At 38.5% G+C, this 22,219-nt stretch overlaps 1 protein-coding gene across 4 annotated transcripts in view; it reads left to right on the top strand.

Moving 5' to 3' along the window:
• RHOBTB3 (Rho related BTB domain containing 3) overlaps positions 1-22,219 on the top strand; it is an 83,450-nt gene that overhangs the window by 22,617 nt on the left and 38,614 nt on the right. For all 4 annotated transcript variants that reach the window (XM_027838473.1, XM_027838475.1, XM_027838472.1 and 1 more), the window contains exons 5-7: positions 4,664-4,775; positions 6,128-6,493; positions 21,861-21,973. In XM_027838473.1, coding sequence (XP_027694274.1) covers positions 4,664-4,775; positions 6,128-6,493; positions 21,861-21,973 — 591 coding nt within the window. The remainder of the gene's footprint in view (positions 1-4,663; positions 4,776-6,127; positions 6,494-21,860; positions 21,974-22,219) is intronic.

Here is a 22,219-nt window from a genome sequence, read left to right as displayed (position 1 = left end):
AACTTTTTTTCTTTTTAATAAATGTGTTTATTTTTTGTTTTCAACATTCACTTCCGTAAGATTTTGTGTTCCAAATTTTCTCCCCATCTCTCACCTCTCCCCATTCCAAGACGGCATACAATCTGATATAGGCTCTGCATATACATTCCTATTGAACATATTTTCACATTAGTCATGTTGTAAGGAAGAATTAGAACCAATAGGAGGAACCACAGGAAAGAAAAACAAAACAGAAGGGAAAAAAAAAGAGCAAATACTATGCTTCCATCTGCATTCAAACTCTATAATTCTTTCTCTGGATGTGAATAGCATTTTTCATCATGGAGATGTCTTAGATCCTTGCATTGCTTAGAAGAGCCAAGTCTATCAAAGTCAGTCGTCACACAGTGTGGCTGTTACAGTGTACAGTACTATGTTCTGTGTTCTCTTGGTTCTGCTCATTTCACTCAGCATTGGTTCATATAAGTCTTTCCAGGTTTTTCTGAAGTCTGCTTGCTCATCATTTCTTATAGCATAATAGTATTCCTTTATATTCATATACTACAACTTGTTCAGCTATTCCCCAGTTAACGGGCATCCCCTCAATTTCCAGTTCTTTGCCACCACAGAAAGAGCTGCTATAAATATTTTTGTACATGTGGGTCATTTTCCTTTCTCCATAAACTCTTAACAGATCTAGAAAATGAACCATACTGATGGATCCTGATGGGCATATCTAGAAAAAATCAGAACGAGTCCTTTCTCCAGCCCAGCTTGGCATAGGAAGACAGAAAGGGATGTCTGGGGATACTGGAGATGGGGTCAGGTCAGGAGCACACTGCGTGGAGTGCGTTAGAGCCCAGAAAGAGACTGCACCAGGGCAAGAGGAGGTCTGAGACCCACAACTAGGACACTGTGGATGGGGACAGGTGCCAACTGGCAACTTTGTCGCTCACTACACAGTCTTGGGCAGAATAAGAAAGGGACCACTCTCGGATAAGGAGGCCCTGGGTCATGTATGGAGAAAGGAGAGAATTCAGAAGCCAGTAGCAGCAGTGGTGTGGCTTAGACCTGAGGTGTAAAGCAGGGTCTCACTTCCTGCATCTAGCCCAGACTGCAGAGGAATAACCAGGGCAGAGATCCCAGACCAAAAAAGAATCTATAGTTCTGCCTTTCTGAGCTCACAGAACTTTTCCCACTTGCTTGTAGTGGCAGGGTTCAGCAGCAGTCTACTCTTGATCAGACTTCAGCCCAGGTCAAGAACTTGCAGAGCTCATGGGGGAGGGAGATAGGAGGAAGAGAAAGCTAATCTTTTTTTTTTTAAATAAAACAAAATTTAATTTAAAAAGAGGGGCAGCTAGGTGATGCAGCAGATAGAGCGTTGGCCCTGAGGTCAGGAGGACTCAAGTTCAAATCCAGTCTCAAATACTTACTAGCTGTGTGACTGTGGACAAGTCACTTAACCCTGATTGCCTCCAAAAAAAAAATAGAAATGAACAAGAGGCAGCATGGTATAGTGAATAAAGTGACAGCCTTGGAACAACAAAGACCCAAGTTCAAGTTCTGTCTTCAACACATACTGGTTGTTTGACCCTGTGCAAGTTTCTTAACCTATATGAGTTCTAGGCAGCTTTTTAAGAGTATGAATCTCAGAAAAGTTGCTGGCTTTCATTGATGGATTAATCATCCAGCAATTCCCTATGCCAATGAAATTAGAGGTACAGTATTTAGCTTTCTCTCTAAAAAAGTGAGAAATCATGAGATCCATGGTGGTGGGTTAATAGGAAGTAACAGAAGCATGAACAGGAATTCTAATGGTTGGAAAGGGATAGAATTTAGAGCTATTTATAAATTTTTTAAAAACCAAAACATTTTAGCACTAATCCAGAATTCAGAAGTTGAAATGCACACACATAGTTTGGCAGCATGATCAACTCTTGAAGGTCTTTGAGAAATTGAAGGGTGATTTCTCAAGGGAAGGAGTGAGGAAGAGGCCATGTGACTGGCTTTGGATATTTCTTCTAGAATTGTGACAAGCCATATTCTTAGCAAAGGGTTAGTTATTATGAAATAGGTCATTATCTTGACCATCGGGAGACATCTGGTAATTATATCAGTTTCTGACTTACCGCAGTACTTCCTCCTGTGACTGGAATACTGAGAAAATTATTACTAGTCACACAATTATAGGTTTTAGGTTTATGGGCTATTCAAGAGGATAAACAATTCTTTCTTGTATGAGTAATTTGTTTAATTATGTTTTGACAAATCATAGTCTATTTTGGCTGATTTGCACTTGAAATACATTTTAGAGAAAAGTGCTTGCTATTCTATATCTGTATTCCATTACCATCTTACATTTCTTCCTTTTATAAAGGTATTTGGGTATCCCTCCGAGTTAACACTCATAGGTTGCAGGTTGGGTCTCAATGGAGTAACTGTCTTGGGGTTCAAGGTATTCTGTGGATCTGTACAGTTAAAATCATGGACCATGAGCCCCCACCAGTACACTACCCTTTAATAGTCAGCCTATTGTGATAATTAGCTTAAAATAAAGGCATTTTACTGAGATAGTAAAGAAGGTTCAGTAGCTACAAAACATTCTCACCTTAAACATGGAGGGCACTCTCCAATATATATGTGTATAGATATAGACATACACATAGATGTAGTGTCTGTGGGAAGAGTAGGTACATATATAGAGTTCACTGGTAGTGATACACACATAAAGTAATATATATAACTAAGACAACTCACTCCTCTAGTATTACAAGGCCCCAATATCTTCCCTTCTCGTGGTTTTCTCATGCTGCTCCACTACGGATGCATTTCTTTTTGTCAGGGTGCTCATCTAAGCCTTCTGGACCTCTCCCTCTCTTAATTTGACTCCTGACTACTAGAACTAACTCTCCTCTACTTGCAGGAATTATACTGTACAGAGCTCTTTTCTTAACTGCTCCAGAACTAGGAAGCTTGTTCTTTAAAGACCATTAAGAGTATATATAATGGCTCTTCATCTAGCCAATGGCAAGTTGCTTTCTAATTCCATAAATGAGTATTTCTTAACACCTTGTAAAGGGGTAACAAAGTTTAAAAAAAATCTTTATTTGTACTTTGTTTAAGTTTACCTTGTAGTCTCTCTTGCCTATCCTTCCCCTTATTTTCTGTGATTATATATCAACTGAACTGTGCAGAAATCATTCTTTCAGGATTATCTTGATCAGTTTCCCTCCACTATAAGCTTCAAGTATTGTTTCTTTTTTCTCATGAAATAAATAGGAAGAAAGCTCACTTACAAAAATAATGAAGTTTCATAATTCTTGAAGACCAGAGATAATTGCTACTGTTATAAAGGTGGTTAATAGAGGGACAATATAGATAAGATAGAGATAAGCATATGTGCCTCTGTTACATGTAGCCATCAGCCTCCACTATTTCCCCTTTGCCCTAGCACTTCTGAAGAAAGGCTTGCTCGGTAATGATGTGTTACCACCCCTTACCCCAAGCCTTCAGTTTATATCAGTAAATCTCCCTGTATAAGTTTAATTATGGTTTGTGTTTATTTCCCAAATTGTTAGTAACAGGGTCCTCCTTGCTCAAATAAGCACTCAAGGTAATAAATGTATATGGGGTAGGACAATGTGTTTTTCAACTCACAGAAAATTCAGATGATGTAAAGGATTCACAGACACATAAAACACATAAGGCAGATACTGAAAAAACATACAGTACTCAAAAATAGTTGCAACATTCCAGTTAGTCTCTCTTTAATCCTATTGTTACCTACTGACAGCTTGGACACCCCCAGAAGGGGAACATACATTGAGCTTGCTAGATATATATTCTTCATACCACCAGGGTGGCATTGTCTGAATAAGCTTGCTATAATAGCAGGGAAGGATTAAGGTTGAGGTCCTTCACTTCCCCAAGTGACCAGTCTCCTTATGTGGTCTGTTCTTCTCTTTTCTCTTAAGAAAGATGCTGTTCCAGAGTTCCTTTTGGGTCAAATGAGTGAGCCCATGCCGGCTTCTGCCAGGTGCCATCTCTTGGACTGGGAAGGTCCATTCTCAGGTCTCAGGTCTCTAACCTGTGCTCAGAAAACTATACGTAACACCTTTCCTAAAGCAGTGTAACAGAGATCTACTGTTGTTAGTTAGGAGACTGTGAATGTACACAAACTGTCCTTTCCCTAGGATCCTGATCTTTTCTGCTGTGGGCTGGTCTGTCTTCTAAATGGGGACAGGTGAAAGGGAAATCATAAAAAGGTTGAGCTGGTTTTGCGACTTCTTTTTTATAGACCACAGAGAGTGGTGATTCTTCCAAATAGAATCTATACTTCTGAGTCTCTGCCAGTCAGTCATCCCAGAGACAGCCCTAGTCACTGAAAATCACTTAGGAGCTGTCTTCTCTCTAAACAAAGTCACCCTGCGCTTCTCTGGGGAGGTGTTTTCCTGACCCCAGACAAAGATTGACACTCTGCAACCTCATCAAGTTGATCAGAGATTTGGGGAATTCCCCTGATGGACCCTCTTATATTATATTTCACCAACTGTTTTGAACTGCTAAAATTATTATGGCTATAGACCTCTATCCATAGAAATATAGGCCGTTCTGTCAATGTTAATGTCAAATGTGTTATTTTAGTGATTTTGTGTTTTACTTTTTGTTTTCATGTTATGTATAGTTGGAGTATTTTATGATTCAAACTTTGAATCAAAAGTCATCTGAAAAAATGAAGAAAAGAAAAAAAAGCGGCAAGTGTCATGGAATTAGGCCACCTCAGCTTGAACAACCAGGTGATATTTATAGCTCATATAGGTGTAATGCTAGAAAAATGGTGGTCACATATTAGATTGGGTGGAATAGCTTTGAAAGTTGCTAATAAATAAGTATATAAATAATTTGGTTCTAAAGATCAACTATCATAAGCATTTGCTCAGAATTGCTTTCATGTTTAAGATAGGAGGAAGTCCCCTAAACAGTTCTTTAACTTCAGATATATTTACTTTGATTTGAAATTCAGGTATAAATGTTTCCACACTGCTGATAGTCCCTAGATTAACCATTTACAAATTATATAATTTTGTTAGGAAAAGTTTCAGAACCTTTCAGAAATAAAGTAAAATATTATTTTTCTTTTCAAAAGATTGAGCCTAATTAATTCTTTGGCTGATGGTTTGAAGGATAGGATGGCTGTTGCAAATTTATATAGGGATGCACAACTTTAGTTCTTCCCAAGAGAATTGCTTCAGAGAGGAGTAGGAGAATTTGCTGACTATATTCCCCAAAGTAACGAATGGTAATCCCTGAAATAAAGAGCTTAAGAAATTATATTTCGGGACAGCGAAGTGGCACCGTAATAGAGGTCTGGCCTTGGAGTCAGGAGATCCTGAGTTCAAATCCAGCCTCAGACACTTGACACTTAACTAACTGTGTGACCCTGGGCAAGTCCCTTAACCCTGATTGCCTCACCAAAAAGCAAAAAAAAAAAAAAAAAAAGAAAAAGAAAAGAAAAAAATTATATTTCATAAAACTATAATGTGGGTTTTAATCTACATACATGTGTCTTCCATTTGTTCTGTAAGTGAAAATAAAACTTTTAAATATATAAAAAGGAAAAATCACTCATGTATATGTTATAAAATTCTATAATTCTCTAAAATCTAATGAAATTGTTGCCTATCTCTAAAGGAAGGAGCACTAGATTTGGAAACAGAGATCTTTGGTTGGAAACTCAGCTCTGGTTTCTTACTTACCTGTGTGATTTTGAGCAATTCAAATGACTTGTCTGAGCCTTAGTTTTCCCTATTATAAAGTAAGGAGGTTGGATGAGATTATTTCTAAGGTCCCTTACTACTCTACCAGAGGTTTCCAAACGTATTTAGCCTGCTGCCCCTTTTTTAAAAAAAAAAATTACTCATAGACTGTCTGGGGTTAGATTAGGTTAACCCTTATTTTTATTCAAAGCCGCACAATTGCACCCACCCCCCTCCCCATCGTTCCAGCACTCCCGCAAGGGGCAGTATCACCCACTTTGGGAATTTATGCTTTATCTCAAAAAGAAACAAACAAACAAAAAACCACTAAAAGAACCTTAAATTTTAATAGAGCTACACAAGGATTGTAATTTTTCTTTTTTTTTAAATAGAAAAAATGCCTGTCTTAAAGGGTGAAGCATCACACTATAACTCTGACCTACATAACCTGTTGTTCTGCTGCCAGTGTGTGGATGTGGTGTTTTATACTGAAGATTTAAAGGAAATTGTAGAAGCCCACAAGATCGTCCTTTGTTCTGTGAGCAACGTCTTCATGCTGCTGTTTAACGTGAAGAGTCCCGCAGACATTCAGGACTCCACAGTGATACGCGCTGCCCAAGATCTTTTTGCTGTAAACAGTGAGACAACGTTTCCAGTCACTAGCCAAGGCCCACCATGCAACCCCCCAGTAAGAGTCATTGTTAAAGACTCTCTCTTCTGTTCTTGCTTATCAGACATTCTGCACTTCATTTATTCAGGTATCTTCTCAGAGTGGCTCCAGCTGCTCAGTGTTTTTAAAGCATTTGAATGTGAAGCTTGCATGTTGCCCTTCCCACTAGTCTTGTTCACTCTGACAGTCCACCTGCTTCCCTTTCTTCTGCTTCCGGGTTATTATTGGCAGTGGATTCTATAAGGAGAAAGCAGGTCGTTGTGCCACAAAGGAAAAAAAAAATCCATTCAATTCAAGCAAGCTTCTTGATTCCAAACAGACTTATTTACCTGGGCTTACTGTAAAATCACACTGGTGGTGAAACAATAGTAGTGAATAAAATATGTTTTCTACTGAATAGGCGGACGTTATTGTATGATCAGCAGTATTTAACAAAGATTAAGGTGAGCTCAAGAGGACAGAACCCCTTATAGAGCAGAAGGGCAAAAGTTCATTTGTTTTTTATTTCGGTATGAATTCAGACCATGAAAGCAGGGCCTCACAACCCTGACCTCCAAGGTTTTAAGTAAGAGATGTAGAGGGAAAAAAAAAATAGAAGTGTGCTTGGGTGGATGGAACACTCTGCTAGGAGTTAGAAGTGTCTGGGTTCCAATTCCATCTCTGAACCTAATGCAATCTCCTAAGCCTTATTTACTAAATTATGAGTTCTGATCTCTGTTGGAGAGAATTCCTGTACCAGTAAAATCAAAGATTCTTGATGTATTGGGATATTTATAAAATATAAATAAGAGATCACAGAGAAATCTTCTCCGCTTTTCATTTTAGAAATACAAATTTACCAAGTGTATGTAAGGTGTCTTGTTAGTTTGCCATCCCATCACTTAGCTAGTCACTCTACTAAGTAACTGAGGAATTTTCAAGCATACTTTAAAAATTAGCTTAGGGGCAACCAGGTGGCACAGTGGATAGAGCACTGACCCTGGAGTTAGGAGAACCTGAGTTCAAATCCAGCCCTAGACACTTACTAGCTGTGTGACCTTGGGCAAGTCACTTAATCCCAATTGACTCCCCCAAAAAAATTAGCCTACATTTGGGAAGGAATACACTTATATAAATTTGGTAATAATTTTCTTAATTTTCAGTACTCTCCTCCGTACTGCCTTTTTCAAGTTCAATTCATGTACCAAACTTAACACTCATGTTTTCCTTGGCTCCCTTTCTTTTCAGCTCTTAGATACTACTAAAATCCAAAGAAGTAGAAATTTTGCCTAATTTGTTTTACCAATAAGGATATAGCATGGCAAGATCACACATCTAAATTAATTTAAATAGAAAGTTTAAGATTTGAAATAATATTAAAACTAACCTTCTAAAACAAGGAAAATTATTTACACCTTTAACTTCCTTCTCATCCATGAAACTAGAATATGCTTTTTTCCTTTCAGACCGAAGCTAGTCATGTTCCTAAGAGTAATGAGTGGGAAGTTTTTTTGATCTGGTTCTGTACTTCAGAATTTTTAACTGGGAACATATGGTGAATTTATTTTCGATACATTAGGGGAAAGAGTATCGTTGTTTATGTGTATGCAACAGTTCTAAAACTGTTGTTGCTAGAAATTAGATCACCTTTCCCTCCTTCTGTTGTTTGTGTGTAACCTATATACATGCATGCGTTTTGACAAAACCTAACGCTGAAATTGGTTCTTTAAAAAAAAGTATAATAGCACATATATATCTATAAGCAACAAGGAAGTTATAGAATTATTGGGATGGAAATGAATGAAGTCAAATCAACTAGCATTTATTAAGCACCTACTATGTGTCTTAGGCACTGTGTCTAAGAATATACAAAGAAAGACAAAAGCAGGTTCTGCCTTCAAGGAGCTCACAATTTAGTGGAGGGAGACAACATACAAACTATGTACAAATAAGATATGTACAAGATAAATTGGAGAATATCTCAGAAGGAAAGCACTAGAATTAAGAAGGTAAACCAGGGAAAGATTTTGGCAGAAGGTAGGATTTTAACTGAGGCTTGAAAGAACCCAGGAGGCAGAGATGAGGGAGGAGAGAATCCCAAGCATGGCAGATAGCCAGTGAAAATGCACAGAGTGGAGAGATGGAGTGTGTTGTACAAGGAACAACAGGGAAGCCAGAGTCACTGAATTATAGAGTAAATGGAAGGGCATAAGGTATAAGAAGACTAGAAAGGTAGGAAGATGCCAGGTTATAATGGATTATGGAGGGTGATTAATTAAGTGCTCCCAATCAATTCTCGTTAAACAGAAGCAAAAATGCCATTGGTACAGTGAATAACTTGCTTACAGTAGCTGCTTAAGAATATAGGTTTGTTGAATGAACAGCTCTAGAAAATATGATATATAATGTGAATTAATGCATCTTGCCTAAGGACTGCTTAGTATTCTAGATTATTATGTTTCAGATTTTGAATACTTTGGTTAAAAATTTTAAGAAAATTTTAATTGGGAAAAAAGGAATTATGAATTGTGAATAGAAATCAAAAATATATAATGCTTTATTTCTTTATTATTTCAATGATTTGTAGGGATTTCCTTCATTGATGCAAATTGGAACCCTTCTATAAATTAGGAGATGGTCTTTGGGAGTTTCTGTGGCCAAAAAATTCATCATTTTGCTACCAAACTGATGTTGAACTTCTCTAAACTTAGCGAATCTGGCCCTCAGACAATACAATTCATTACTGGGCCCATGCTCAAAACTTTCCCAGTTTGATAGGATAGGATCTGTCAGATTCTCTGGAATAGCCTTTACGGACCCAGGGTTGTCTCTCTCATTACAATGAGACTTGGAGTAGGAATTTAGTTAGTGTGACTATTTTTTACAGAAAGTTTTGAGGAGGAGCTTAGCTTTCTTCCTTTATGATAGTGTTATGAAGCTGAATTTTATTTACTAGTTGCAACAGTATGAATTATTCATGCACCATTGAGGTCCTGTCTATGTGCCTCATTATGGCACGTAGGTCATCCTGGTTTTTTGAAGGCGTTGCTAACACAGCACAAGCTCTGGCAGGTTCTGCCAAGTCAGAAAGGCACGTTCCAGTGATTGGCCATGCCTGCTGGCATCTGGTCACTCTGAATGCAGAGAAGCTCATAGCCAGGAGGTGATTGCCCACTAGGCAGTGAATTCTTTGGTCATGGTGTAACTCTTGAAATGAAGAATGGTATGGAATAGCCTCCAGTCCTGTGCAGCCCCCTTCCCCTTCACCAAATACAGTATCAGAGTGGTAGAAAAGGAGTCAGCATATAAACATAACTGTTTGTTCTCCAATTATGAGATTCTTCTCTGGTGACCAGTGAGTCCCTTTGATTCTCACAACCACCCTGGGAGGTAGATGCTATTATTATCCTCTCTTTACAGTTGAGCAAATTGAGGCAAATTGAGATCAAGTGACTTACCCAGGGTCACTCAACTAATAAGTATCTGAGGCTGGATTTGAGGTCACAGGAAAGGTGTGTGTTAGGTATAAATAGACTGAAACTTCTTACCAATGATGAATTGTAAGGAACAAGTTGTGTAAAAGATGATTTAAGAGACAGATATACAACCAGAATAGGAGGTGGGCTGGTCATGTAGTAAGAGCACAAGATAGCGGGTGGGTTAGGGTTGGCTCACATGCTTCTTTGGTACTCACATAAAATATCTAGAAAAACTCCTCAGCACATCTATGGGGGAAAAGGTGTTACCTAGGATGAGAAGGCATGGGTGGGCTGTGGCTCTGTTGGAGAGTACCCACGATGATGAAATCACAGGTTCATTAGAGTTTATGAATTATTTAGCTATATACTCTCATTACACAAGAAGCTAGGTATATACTTCTCAAAGTGGCTTCATGCTTTGAAGTCACCACTGTGACCCAGTATGTCACAACAGCCCCTTATTAAGTAGAGCCTTCATTAGGCCCAAAGGGGCCTCACTTTGTCCTATATGGTAATTTGTATATTGGAGAAATGTGACTGATTAAGTAGTTTTAATATATTAGACATAACTTTCCTCTTGACACCAAATGCCCTTAGCATTATTCTACATCTTAATACATATAGTGTAGAGGAAATGCATTGTTTCCTAATAAAGAACCAATTATGGAGATTTTTTCTTTTAATTGGACTAGGCCTGTGAAATTGGTTTAGAGAACGCTAGGTCAGGAAACCTCCCTGTGTCAGTGTAGATCAGCAGCTGCATTAGAACGTAATGTCTTAGGGGGACCCTAAGAGGTTAAGTGTCTTGCCTAGGGTCACATAGCCACTGTGGACCTTGACCACGTCTCCTTGACTTTGAGGCCTACTTTCTACTCTGCCAAGCTGCCTGTTATCATTCCCCAACACAGCCATAGTTGTTCAAATACCAGCATACTCTCACAGTGTATCAGGGCCATGCCAATTCAACTCTTTGGGTGGTGTTATCTGGGAAATGGGTACAACTTCTGAAGGAAGCACTGCCCATAGCTTATCTCAGGCAACAGGTGGAAAAGTTGTAGCAATTAGAACATAAGGATGTGAACCTCATCCTGAGATAAAGGGTGCTTGAATTCAGGTGCTATGTCAAGGGAGGATCTAGACTGGATCTGACTGCATTGATGAGAGGTATAAGCAATGTAGTGTCTGTAGCTGTTTGAAGGGTGAATAGAATTATCATTTCAGGTAAGCTCTGATACCAGCTGACAAAAGGGTGAGAGAAAGCTATGGGTTCACATATGTTCTGACACTTCATCTTATTCAAAGCTGTAAGTTACTCATCCAATATTCTATAATTAATCAACATGGATATATTATACTCCAACTATGTGATGGGCACTGTGTTAATTCCCAGCAATACAACTACAAAAATGAGACAGCCTCCATCCTGAAGGCATTTACATTCCACAGTGGGGGTGGGGGTGGGGGTGGTAGTGCTGGGAATACAACGTACTCAGAGGTGAACAAATTGAAGATTTACACAAAGTAGATTAAAGTGATGGGTGGGTACTAACTACTGGGAGAATCAGGAAAGGGTTCTTCAAGGAGGTGGCATTTGAGCTCAGCCTAGGAGGAAGTTGGGGATTCTGAGAAGCCGAGAGAAGTAATAGCATTCCAGAGATGTGGTACAGCCTGTATCAAGGCATGAAGGTGCAAGGTGGAATGCCTTGTACACAGGGAATGGCCAAGTATGCCTGTTTGGATAAAGTATAGAGTGTTTGATGGGAGAATATTGTCTGGAAATCCATAATGTAATATAGAAATAGATGGAAATATTTAATATAGCCTGGAAAGATAGACTACAGCTAAATTCTGAAGGACTTTAGGCACCAAATAAAGGGTTTTGCATTTTATCCTAAAGGCAGTGGGCATCCTCTTGAGCAGAAGAGTGACAGAATTAGACCCATGCTTTATGAATATCAATTCCACTGTTGTGTGGAGAATGGATGGATATGAGTGACTGGATTCTCTTGGGGGCCGAGCCAAGATGGCAGAGTAAAATCAGTGACTTGCTTGGGCTGTCCCCTAAACCCTTCCAAATACCACTAAAAAATGACTCTAAACAAATTCTAGAGCAGCAGAACCCACAAAAAGACAAGAGTGAAACAAATTTCCAGCCCAAGACAACCTGGAAGGTCGGCAGGAAAGGTCTCTTGCATCTGGCTGGGAGAGGAGCACAGTTCAGTGTGGGCCATGCAGGCAAAGACAGGACCTCGGCAAACCTGGAGCAGTCCTTAGGGGACTGAATCATGGGCAGTTGTGGTAGTTTCCAGACTTCTCAACCCACAAATGCCAAAGAAAACTTAGAAGGTCAGTAGGAAAGATCTGTTGGACCTCGGTGAGAGAGGAGCTCAGTCCAGCCCCAGTCCTGATGCAGCCCCAGGGCAGCAGCTGCTTCCAGGGCTCTTGGCCCACAGACTGTGAGGGGATCAAGTGGCTGATCAGAGGGGAATTGCAGGGATCTCTTTGCTGGTGCTGAGGCAGGATTCTCTTGCTTTGCCTGTGCATGGATCTAGGTTGCGGTTCTGGGTGGTGGTCCTGCAGCAAGGAGGAGCATTGGCATGGTGGAGCATGTAGTGGCGGTGGAAAGGGAATCTCCCTCACAGTTCCAAGGCAGAAAAGAGTGCTTGTGGTCAGTCATAGAGTAGAGCACAGGCCAGGAAAGGAGTAAACACCTTGCCTTTGATCATACCACCTTGGAAGAACTGAAAATTTACAGATCCCTAGAAGTATCTCTGAAAACAATTACACACAGCCCCCAAAGCTTGGTATAGTCATTCTTCACACTGGAAGCAGTCCCTACCTTAACAAAGAGTTTAAAACTCAAGTAATTGGCTGGGAACATGAGCAAACTGCTCAAAAAAAAAGTCAGACCATAGAATCTTTCTTTAGTGACAAAGAAAATCAAAACATATAACCAGAAGAAGATAACAAAGTCAAAACTCCTATATCCAAAGCCTCCAAGAAAAATTTGAATCAATCCCAGGCTATGGAAGAGCCCAAAAAGGATTTTGAGAAGCAAGTAAGAGAAGTAGAGGAAAAACTGGGAAGAGAAATGAGAGTTATGCAAGAAAATCATGAAAAACAGGTCGACAGGATGTGAGTGACTGGATATAGGAAGAGTACTTAGGAGGCTAATGCAGTAGCCCAGGTTATAAAGGGTTATAAAGGGCTTGAATTAGGATGATTGTAATGTGAGTGAGAGAAGGGGATAGATGTTAGGGATCATGAGAAATTGGAGTTGACAAGACTTGGCAGTCTTAGAAATGGGAGGTGAGTGAGAGTGAAGAATTGAGTGCAACTCCTAGGTTGTGAAACCTGGATGACTGGAAGAATTATGATTCCTTGACAAAGTAAAAAGTTAAGAGGACAAGCGGTTTTAGATTTGTCTCTGAGATATCAGGCTGAGGAGTACAGAAGGCGGGGGGGGGGGGGGGTTATAGGACTGGAACTTAGGAGAGATGAGGAACAGATGTATGTAAATTTGAGAGTCATCTACATGGTGCAGTCAGATCTATGGGAACAGATGAGATCACTAAGATAAAGAGATTATGCAAAGGTTCTTAACTCAGAATCCATGGATTTAAAAAAAAATATTTTGATAACTATTTCAATATAATTGGTTTCTTGTATGATTTTATTTTATGCCTTTAAAACATTATTCTGAGAAAGGATCTGTAAGCTTCACTTGATTGTTGAAAGGGTCCCACACACACACACACCCACACACACAAAGATGAAGGTCCTGCCCCCCCTCCCCCCAGTGTAGAAAGAAAAAAGGAGAGGGCCTGTGACAAAGTTCTTCAGCATCCCTAAGCGTAGGGTGGATGTTCATCTTGTAAAGGGCAGTGAGAAGAATGAGTCAGTCGTGTGTAAGAAAAGAGTCATGACCAAAGAGGAGATAATATTCAGGAGGGGAGTGGTCAATAGTGTCACATATTACACAGGATGAAAAACAGCCATTGGATTTAGCAATGTTGCTAATTGGTGACCTTGGAAAGAATAGTTTCAATCTAGTGTTAAGGGCAGAAACCAAATTGCAGCAGGTTGAGAAGTGAGTGGGAGATGAGGAATTAGAAGCAACAAATGTAAACAACTTTTTCTATGAGTTTATCTGAAAGGAAGGACATATATAAAACTATGTAGCTTGAGGGCATGGTAGGGTCAAATGAAGGGGTTTTTTTTTTTTTTATGTTAGGATGGGAAAGATTTGGGCATGTTTGAGAGCAAAAAAGGAAGAACCGGTATATAGAGGTTGAAAATTAGGGAGAGATTAGGGATGAGCTTCTGGAGGAGATTGAATCAAGAGCCCAAATAAAGGGCAAGAAAGGCCATTTCATCTTCTGAAATTGGGGAATAGGGCGGGGGAAGAGAGAGTGCGGTGTGATGTTGAGACAGAATATGAAACAGAGAGAACTTACAAATGATGGCCTTCGTTTTTTCAGTGACATATGAAATGAGGTCCCCTGCAGAAAGATAAGGGAAAGGATGGTAGAGGAGGATTGAGAAGAAAATAAGTAGTCTGTGCCTACTTTCAGAAGATTTTTTTTCTTAATAAATCTGGGTTCTTATCATAGACTTAGGATCGTTAGACCATTGGACCATAAATAGAGAACAGGAAGCCAAGGGGTTATAGGTTCATAAGCCTAGAGTGGAAAGGGACCTTAGAGGTCATGTAGCCTTACCTTGCCCCCTCCCCCTCCATTTTACAGATGAGGAACTGAGACCTACTTGAGAAGTTAAATGAATTGCCCAAAGGCACATAGGTGGCCAAGCTAGGATTCAAACTTGGGTATTTTGACTTCAAATTCAATACACTTTATACTTATAGTAAAGCACTAAATACATTGTATTAAGCATATTTTGGAAAAAAAAACATTTTTTATGTTACATAGTGATTTCCTCACAATAGGACTAGAGAGTCAGCAGCATATCATAGTATAAGAACCATTGGATCTGGAGTCAGAAGACCTGAGGTCAACAACTGGCTCTGCTGCTTCCTATGTGAGTGACCTTGAGAAGTTTCTAGGCCTCAGTTTCTTCATTTGTTAAAAAAAAAAGGGACAAGATTGGACAAGATTATTTTGAAATTTCTTCTAACTCTAAATCCTGTGATCAACAAAGGGACAAGATTGGACAAGATTATTTTGAAATTTCTTCTAACTCTAAATCCTGTGATCAACAGTAAAAAGAGGGCCAGGTTTAGAGTCAGACTTCTTGGGTCTTAATCTGGCTCAGTTTATCCTAGCCCCTTAATTTATTTGAGTTTTAATTTCCTTATCTATAAAAGAAAGAGGGGATTGACTAATCTCTAGAATCCCTTCAAGCTTTAAGTCTGTGGTTTTGAGGAGTGGTTTGCGCCAAGGAACTGGGTAGAGAAGATAAATATATCCCTGTTAACAACTCACACTGATACAGCATTTGAGGATTTACAAAGAAAATTCTTCATTTATAATGGGTAGGTAGTAATACTATCTGCATTTTACATATGAGGAAAAGGAATACTAGACAGATCAAGTGACTTTCCCAGGGCTGCCCAGCTAGTGTCATTATGCTTTTGTTCTATTGTGTTTCGTGACAGACAAATATGGTAATGTGCTACAGGTCCTGTACAGCTCTGGAACTCCTGGCTATCTCAGGATCAGTGCAGGACCTTTTTGGTGATTATAATTATAGAACTAGAGCTTCAGCCCCCAATCAGACCAGGCAGAAGCCATAAATTAAAGAGCAAAGTGTTTAATTGGAAAGAACTAAAGTTCAGCTACCAGAAAATCAAACAGTAGAATTACTTTTTACGTCTTGGTAATGAAAACAGGCAGCCCCTCACAAACTCCCTTGGCACTGGGAAAGTGGACATTTACCAGAGAACCCCTGCTTCCAAGGAGAGGGAGACTTCCCATTCCTGTTTCTGCCCCACTCCACCCCTGAAGCCGCCATTTGCTGCTTCGTTGCTGAGCTGCTCAGGCCATCTGCTGGAACCGTTTATTGCTGTGGCTTCTTTCAACTTGGGGCTATGGAAATGGAAGGGGTAGAGTTAACACTGTTTGTGAGAATGCCAATATTTCTCAGGAGCTAATCAACACATTTTCAGCTTTCATTTAAAACATTTCTTTTCTCAGTGCCCCTTCCCAATGGCCCATCCTACCCTAACCCTACCCACCCCAGCTGGGTTAGGGTAAGTGAAGTCCTTTCAATTCTCATGCCTCTGGCAGTCAGTACCATGCTAATTACTTTGAAGGGTCAGTACTATCTTCAAGGAGTCATTTAACAACACTGGAAGGGAAGAGGTAGAGCTGTTGACTTTTGGCCAGCATTTCTGATGCAAGCAAGCAAATGTTTATTAAAGGCCTACCATTGTACTGTGCTAGGTTCTGTGCATACAGGTACAAGAATGACACAATCTCCATTGGCAAGGAGCTTACACATTCAGATGGGAAAAAATAAGTGCATATATAAGCATACACAGAATACAAACAAATACAAAGTCATTAACTTTGGTTTAGGTAGTTTGGGAAGGAAGACACTAGCGGCTGAGGGGTTAATACTAATGATGCCTGAAGATTTTACAAAGCACTGTACATATATTATCTCATTTGATCCTTATAACAAATCTGTGATGTAGGTGCTATTATTACTATTATTACTTTATAGAATCAGGAAAGGTTTCATGGAGAAGATGGTACTTGAGTTACATATTCTTACAGTAACAATATAGAACACAAAATTTTATTTTGGTATGCTTAGACAAGTGGCAGCTAGGTGGTGCAGTGGATAGAGTGTTGGCCCTGGAATCTGGAAGACCTGAGTTCACATATTAGCTGTGTGACCTTGGCCACGTCACTTAACCCTGTTTGCCTTAGTTTCCTCATCTGTAAAATGAACTAAAGAAGAAAATGGCAAACCACTCCAGTATCTTTGCCAAGAAAATCCCAAATGGGGTCATGAAGAGTTGGACACGACTGAAAAACGACTAAACGACAGCATGCTTAGACAAATGCTTACATATTTGCCTTCTGTAACCATGGTCTAAGAATCTATTAACACTGTATATTTAAATTTCTTACTTGTTTTATTTCCAAAATTAGTCAAGTTATGGTTTCTTATATGCTTTTAGATAAATATACTATTTCTGATCACTGAAGTTCTAAGATTGCTAATATCATTAGCTAGTTTGGCAAGTGAATTTCCACCCATTTTTAAGGTTTTATTTTTGGATGTGTTTTAGATTACTAAATAAGTATACACAATGAATATGCTTTGTAAAGTCTTGTTTTAATATTGTATACTGACTAACACTAAAGGAAATCTGAGTAAACGAACAACATTGTTCCAACAATTTTAAGGGTTTACTTTTAGAATGTATTTTTACAAAAATGTATAGTAGTTTCCTTTCTTATCTCCATAGAAGTAATTCTTATATATCATAAAACTGTAACATTGCCTGATCCAGCAGTTATGTCTTCCACTTCCTGATCCAATAAATTTCCCAGAGGGAAATTTTATCTATGTAAGGATCATTTATTCAATAAGAATTCTTTCTCCAATAGATGCCCACAGACAGGAGAAGATACAGTTTCATAGCACTGATTTCAAAGATCCCTCAAAACAAATGAATCTATGGATGTTACTCTTTTTGTATTTTTTTTTCACTTCCCAAGTTTTGGGAGGTGAAATTTCCTATTGCTCACTATTACTTGCATTTCAAATAGCATAGCTGGGTCATTATTAGACATACATGCCATAAATCATGTGTGAAATTTTAACCCATTTATTGTGTCTGTCAGCTAGCACTTGTTAAGTATTTCTGTGTGCCAAGCACTGTGCTAAATGATGGTGATACAAAGAAAGGCAAAAAACAAAACAAAATAAAACCCGAAGTGCTTTGCCAGACAGTGGAGTAGATGGAAAGTTTAGACCGGGTCCCTGCTGTTGTAGAACTCGTAGGAGGAAGGGAAGATATTCCAGATATAGGAAATAATAGCAAAGGCAGAAAGAGCAGGATGTAATCTGGGAAGAGAGAATAATCTAGTTTGGCTGGAACATGTGTCTGGGAGTAGGATGAAAGAAGACTGGAAACATAGGGTAATACAACAATTAGAAAAGATTTGAATGGGAACCAAAGGAATTTGAACTTCGTAGCCAAACCAGTACCTATTTGTCAGCAGAGAAATGACGTGAACAGACAAAATATTTGGTGGAAAAAAAGATTCCAATGTAAAGATTTTGTTATTTATCCTAAAATGGACTTTGTAAACATTTCTCATCACAAAATTTTCTTAATCACCATTGTGCCCTTGAAAACCTCTCTTCTATTATATTTACTAACTTTATGTTTACAGAATCTTTTCTCAAAAAAAAAAAAAAACAAACAAACCCAAAAACCTTAATCTAGTTTTCCTACTTTCTGTGGAAAAACTTCTGAATATTATTTGTTTGGATGGGAACTAAATATGCTTTCATAAATATAAAGTAAAAAGTGTGACTTCACTGCATAACCAATTAAAAAGGTGATTCATAGAAACTGGTATAAACAGATTTCAGCATCTCTAAAAATTATTGAGTAAGCCAACTCTGGTTTACTTATGAATGAGTATGAACTGTGTCATACTAGAATATAGTAATATATTAATAACGTCCTTTTGACTTCACTATTTCTTTCTGGGGCATGATCATTCTTCCTGGTCTACTGTGTCCTTCACAATTGGTGTTACCTTTGGTTCTTTTCCTCACCTCTCATATATAGTCGGTTACAGCTTTTTTTCAGTTCTAACCCTGAAATGCTTCTCTTATGCGTCTAGGATAGGCATGATTTCCACTTGCCAATACTATTAGCTTTATTTGAATTATTCCTGCTTTTACCTTCTTGCTGCTACAACCCATCCTTCATATCGTTATTGTTATGTTCTGTGGTCCTGACGAGGAGAATAACCTTCAGATGAAAGGAAAAGAGAAAAAAAAGACTAATAGAAAATTGAAAACCAAAAGAAAATAAAAGAGCAATTTGCTATATTTGGTGAGTTCAAATCACCAGGCCCATATAAACTATATCCCAGATAGTCAAAAGAACCAAGAGATATGATTGATGAGCCACTACTGGTGATCTTGAAAGACAATGGATAGCCAAAGTGAAGGGCAAATGCCACGATTTTCAAAAAAAGTTTGTTCCACAAACTATAGACTAGTGATTAGACAAACAACTAAAATTCCTAGTAAAATTTTAAAATTTTATTCTTAAAGAGAGAATGAATATTTAGAAAGGAAAGTATTGATCAGAGAAGGTCAGTGTGGCTCTATCAAGAATAGGTTATGCCAGAATTAACTTCATTTCCCTTTTTGACCAGAACCAGACTATGCTATAAGTCTATGGTTTACTTAGATTTTAGCAAAGCATTTGACAAAGTGTCTTCTGACACTTTGATTGCATGAGGTGGAGAGATGTGTATGCGCTCTTGAAAGGTTAAGTCAATTCAGAATTAGTTGATTGACTGGACATGAAAGTAGTCTTTAAAAAGTTGATGTTAATTTGGAGGTTGGTGTCAAATGGAGGGCTCCAGGGATTGTTTCTTGGCCATCTGTTGTTTAATATTTTTCATCAGTGCTGTGAGTGAAAACAGAGATGACGTACGTATCAAACCGACGGATAACACAAAGCCAGCAGGATAGCTAACAAGTGAAATGACAATCAGGATCTAAAAATATCTCAACAGGCTAGAACTTTGAGCCAAATAGAATGCGATGAAATTTAATGGGGATAAATAGAAAGTAAGAAAGCATGGCGTAACTGACAGAGTATTGACCTTGGAATCAGAAAGAACTGGGCTTGAGTTGTACCTCTAATATTTACTAGCTTTGTAACCCTTAGTAAGTCACTTAGCTTCTTAGTTCCTTAGGTAACTCCCTAGGAATTATTTTCTGAATTATAGACCAGTTGAGATTGGAATTGATAGAGGAAGGGCCTACACTAGAACTTCCCAACCTTAATGAATTACAGATCATTTTCATAACTGTAATTTGACACGTCTAAGATGGGCTTGGTATGGTGAAACAACCACTCATCTGAAAAAGGTTTATAGCTTTACTGAACAACAAGTTTAATATGAGTCAAAATTTATGGCAGTTGAAAAAGCTAATTTAGTCTAAGGTAGCATGGAAAAAAAGAGTCACAGTGATTGGAAGGATGAGGTGATAACTTTGGTCAGACCACACCTGGAATATTGTGTTCAGTTCTAGGGACCACATTTTAGGAAAGACATTGATAAGCTAGTAAATGTCTAGATAAAGCTAATGTTTTATGAGTTACTTGAAGGAACTGGGGAAGAAAAGACTTAGAGGAATGGTAGCTGTCTTTAATTACTTGATGGGCTCTCAATTACTTGATGGAGGAGGGATTAGATTTACTCTGCTTGGCTCCAGAAGACAGAATGAGGTGCAACAGGTAGAAGTTGCCACAAAGCAGATTTTAGCTCCGTGAAAGGGAAGGCTTCCTGACAAAAGGAGCAGAGATTGGCTTCTCTTCATCTTAGGTGGCCAAGCACACCCTGGATTATCACTTGTTGGGGATGTCACAGAGGGGTTTTTTGTTCAGATATGGGTTGGATTAGATGGCTTTGAGATCCCCCAAAATTCTGAGAGTCTTTAATTTTATCACCTGCGTAGTAAGATTTCAAAACCTCTGTCTAGGAGACAGTGCCCTCAATAGTATAGTACTTTCCTACCTCATGTTATCTCATGTTATCTCCTTTCTCCTTTGTTCCCAGTCAAAATGGACTACTCCCTATCGTACATCAAACTTTCCTACATCATAAATTCTGCTCCGATTTTTAATTTTAAATCTGGGTGAGCCATATTTCAAGTGTTATTTCTTGTAAGCTGTTGTTCTTGATCTGTGCCTTTTGCCTAGGCCTAAAATACCTTCTCTCTGGCCTTTCAGCCTCACCTCAAATGCTGCTTTCTCACTCAGGAAGCCTTCCTTGTTCCTGTCAATGGTAAATGACCCTTTCTGCTCTGGCCTTATATTTTATTTTGTGACCCTGTAATGCAGTCATATATGTGTGCATGTGCGTCATGCGCATATATGTGTGTACATATATTCATACACATACATATACATATGCACACACACACACATACATGGAGAGAGAGAGTGAGAGCGAGAGCGCTATCTTTATTGGTATCTGATACATCTCCCTACTACATTGTAAGCTCTTTTATGGTAGATATTTTATTTTATTTAAATCTGGTGCCTCTTTCAGCACCTGTAATGGTGCTCTGCATACAATACAATAGATGTTTTATGAATGTTTCTTGTGTTACATGTGTCTTACAGTCAATAGGGTGTTTTGAGCTTATGTATTTGGTAAATGACATACAAGGCAAACTTTCATCATGAATCTCAGTAACGTATTCCTAGTATCCGTGTTTCACAGTCAAAGCAGAGTAAAGATAGAATTTAGACACTATTCATCAACAGTCTGACCCTCAAACTTCACTGGGGGCCTTGATATGAATTGAGTGTATATACATCCCAAACTCACTCCATAAAACTTGAGTCCTGACTCATTTTGGCTTTGTAGACTTGGCCTTTGGATTTTTGGTTCTGCCCTAGATGATCAAATGATATGCTCCAACTTACTGCATTTTCCGTGACTGACAGTAAAAGTCAGCTAATAAGATCTAACTGGGCCTTTGGGTCATTTTCCTGTGCCTTCAGGCCAAGTACAAGAGCATGATTACTTGAATTTGTTTTCCTAACATTGTTCCCTTACTAGGAGAGTAAAAAGTAATTTTTAAAAAATGTGTGGGCTGCTAACTTTTTGACTTTACAAGAAGGATGTAATTGAGTAAAGTGTGACAATTTGATATTTGACAGCAAGGTTCCTTAAATTTCCTCATTCCCTGTGGCCAATTTCTAAATCTGAATTTATTTTTTTATTTTTTGCTTATTTTCTCATTCATTCACAGGTGCTTTTCAATGGGATGAGTTGGAAGAAGATGTAAAGAAGAAATTGAAAGACCCCAGTGATGTTTTAGGTGTGATTGAGAAGGTTAAATGTATATTGAAAACACCAGGGAAGGTAAATTAGTTAACTCTAGTTTCTTTTCTGATCTCTCTTTCATGAATAGTAGAAAATCTTCAGAAAGGGGTATATAAGTCAAGGGTACAGTCTAATGATACATCAGTCTTTTTCTTAAGTCATGTTTTATCTTTTCCATATTTTAGTAAAAATAAGTCAAAATCATTACTCTTTATTTTTTTAGTTCATTTGTGTATGAAGATGTAAATGACTCTTTCCTTTTAAAATGGTTACTTATATGCTTTC

Source organism: Vombatus ursinus, unplaced genomic scaffold (assembly GCF_900497805.2).
Source record: "Vombatus ursinus unplaced genomic scaffold, bare-nosed wombat genome assembly UNPS02014828.1, whole genome shotgun sequence".
Taxonomy (NCBI): domain Eukaryota; kingdom Metazoa; phylum Chordata; class Mammalia; order Diprotodontia; family Vombatidae; genus Vombatus; species Vombatus ursinus.
The sequence above is the reverse complement of the archived record's forward strand: the minus strand, read 5'-3'. Positions and strand labels throughout refer to the sequence as shown.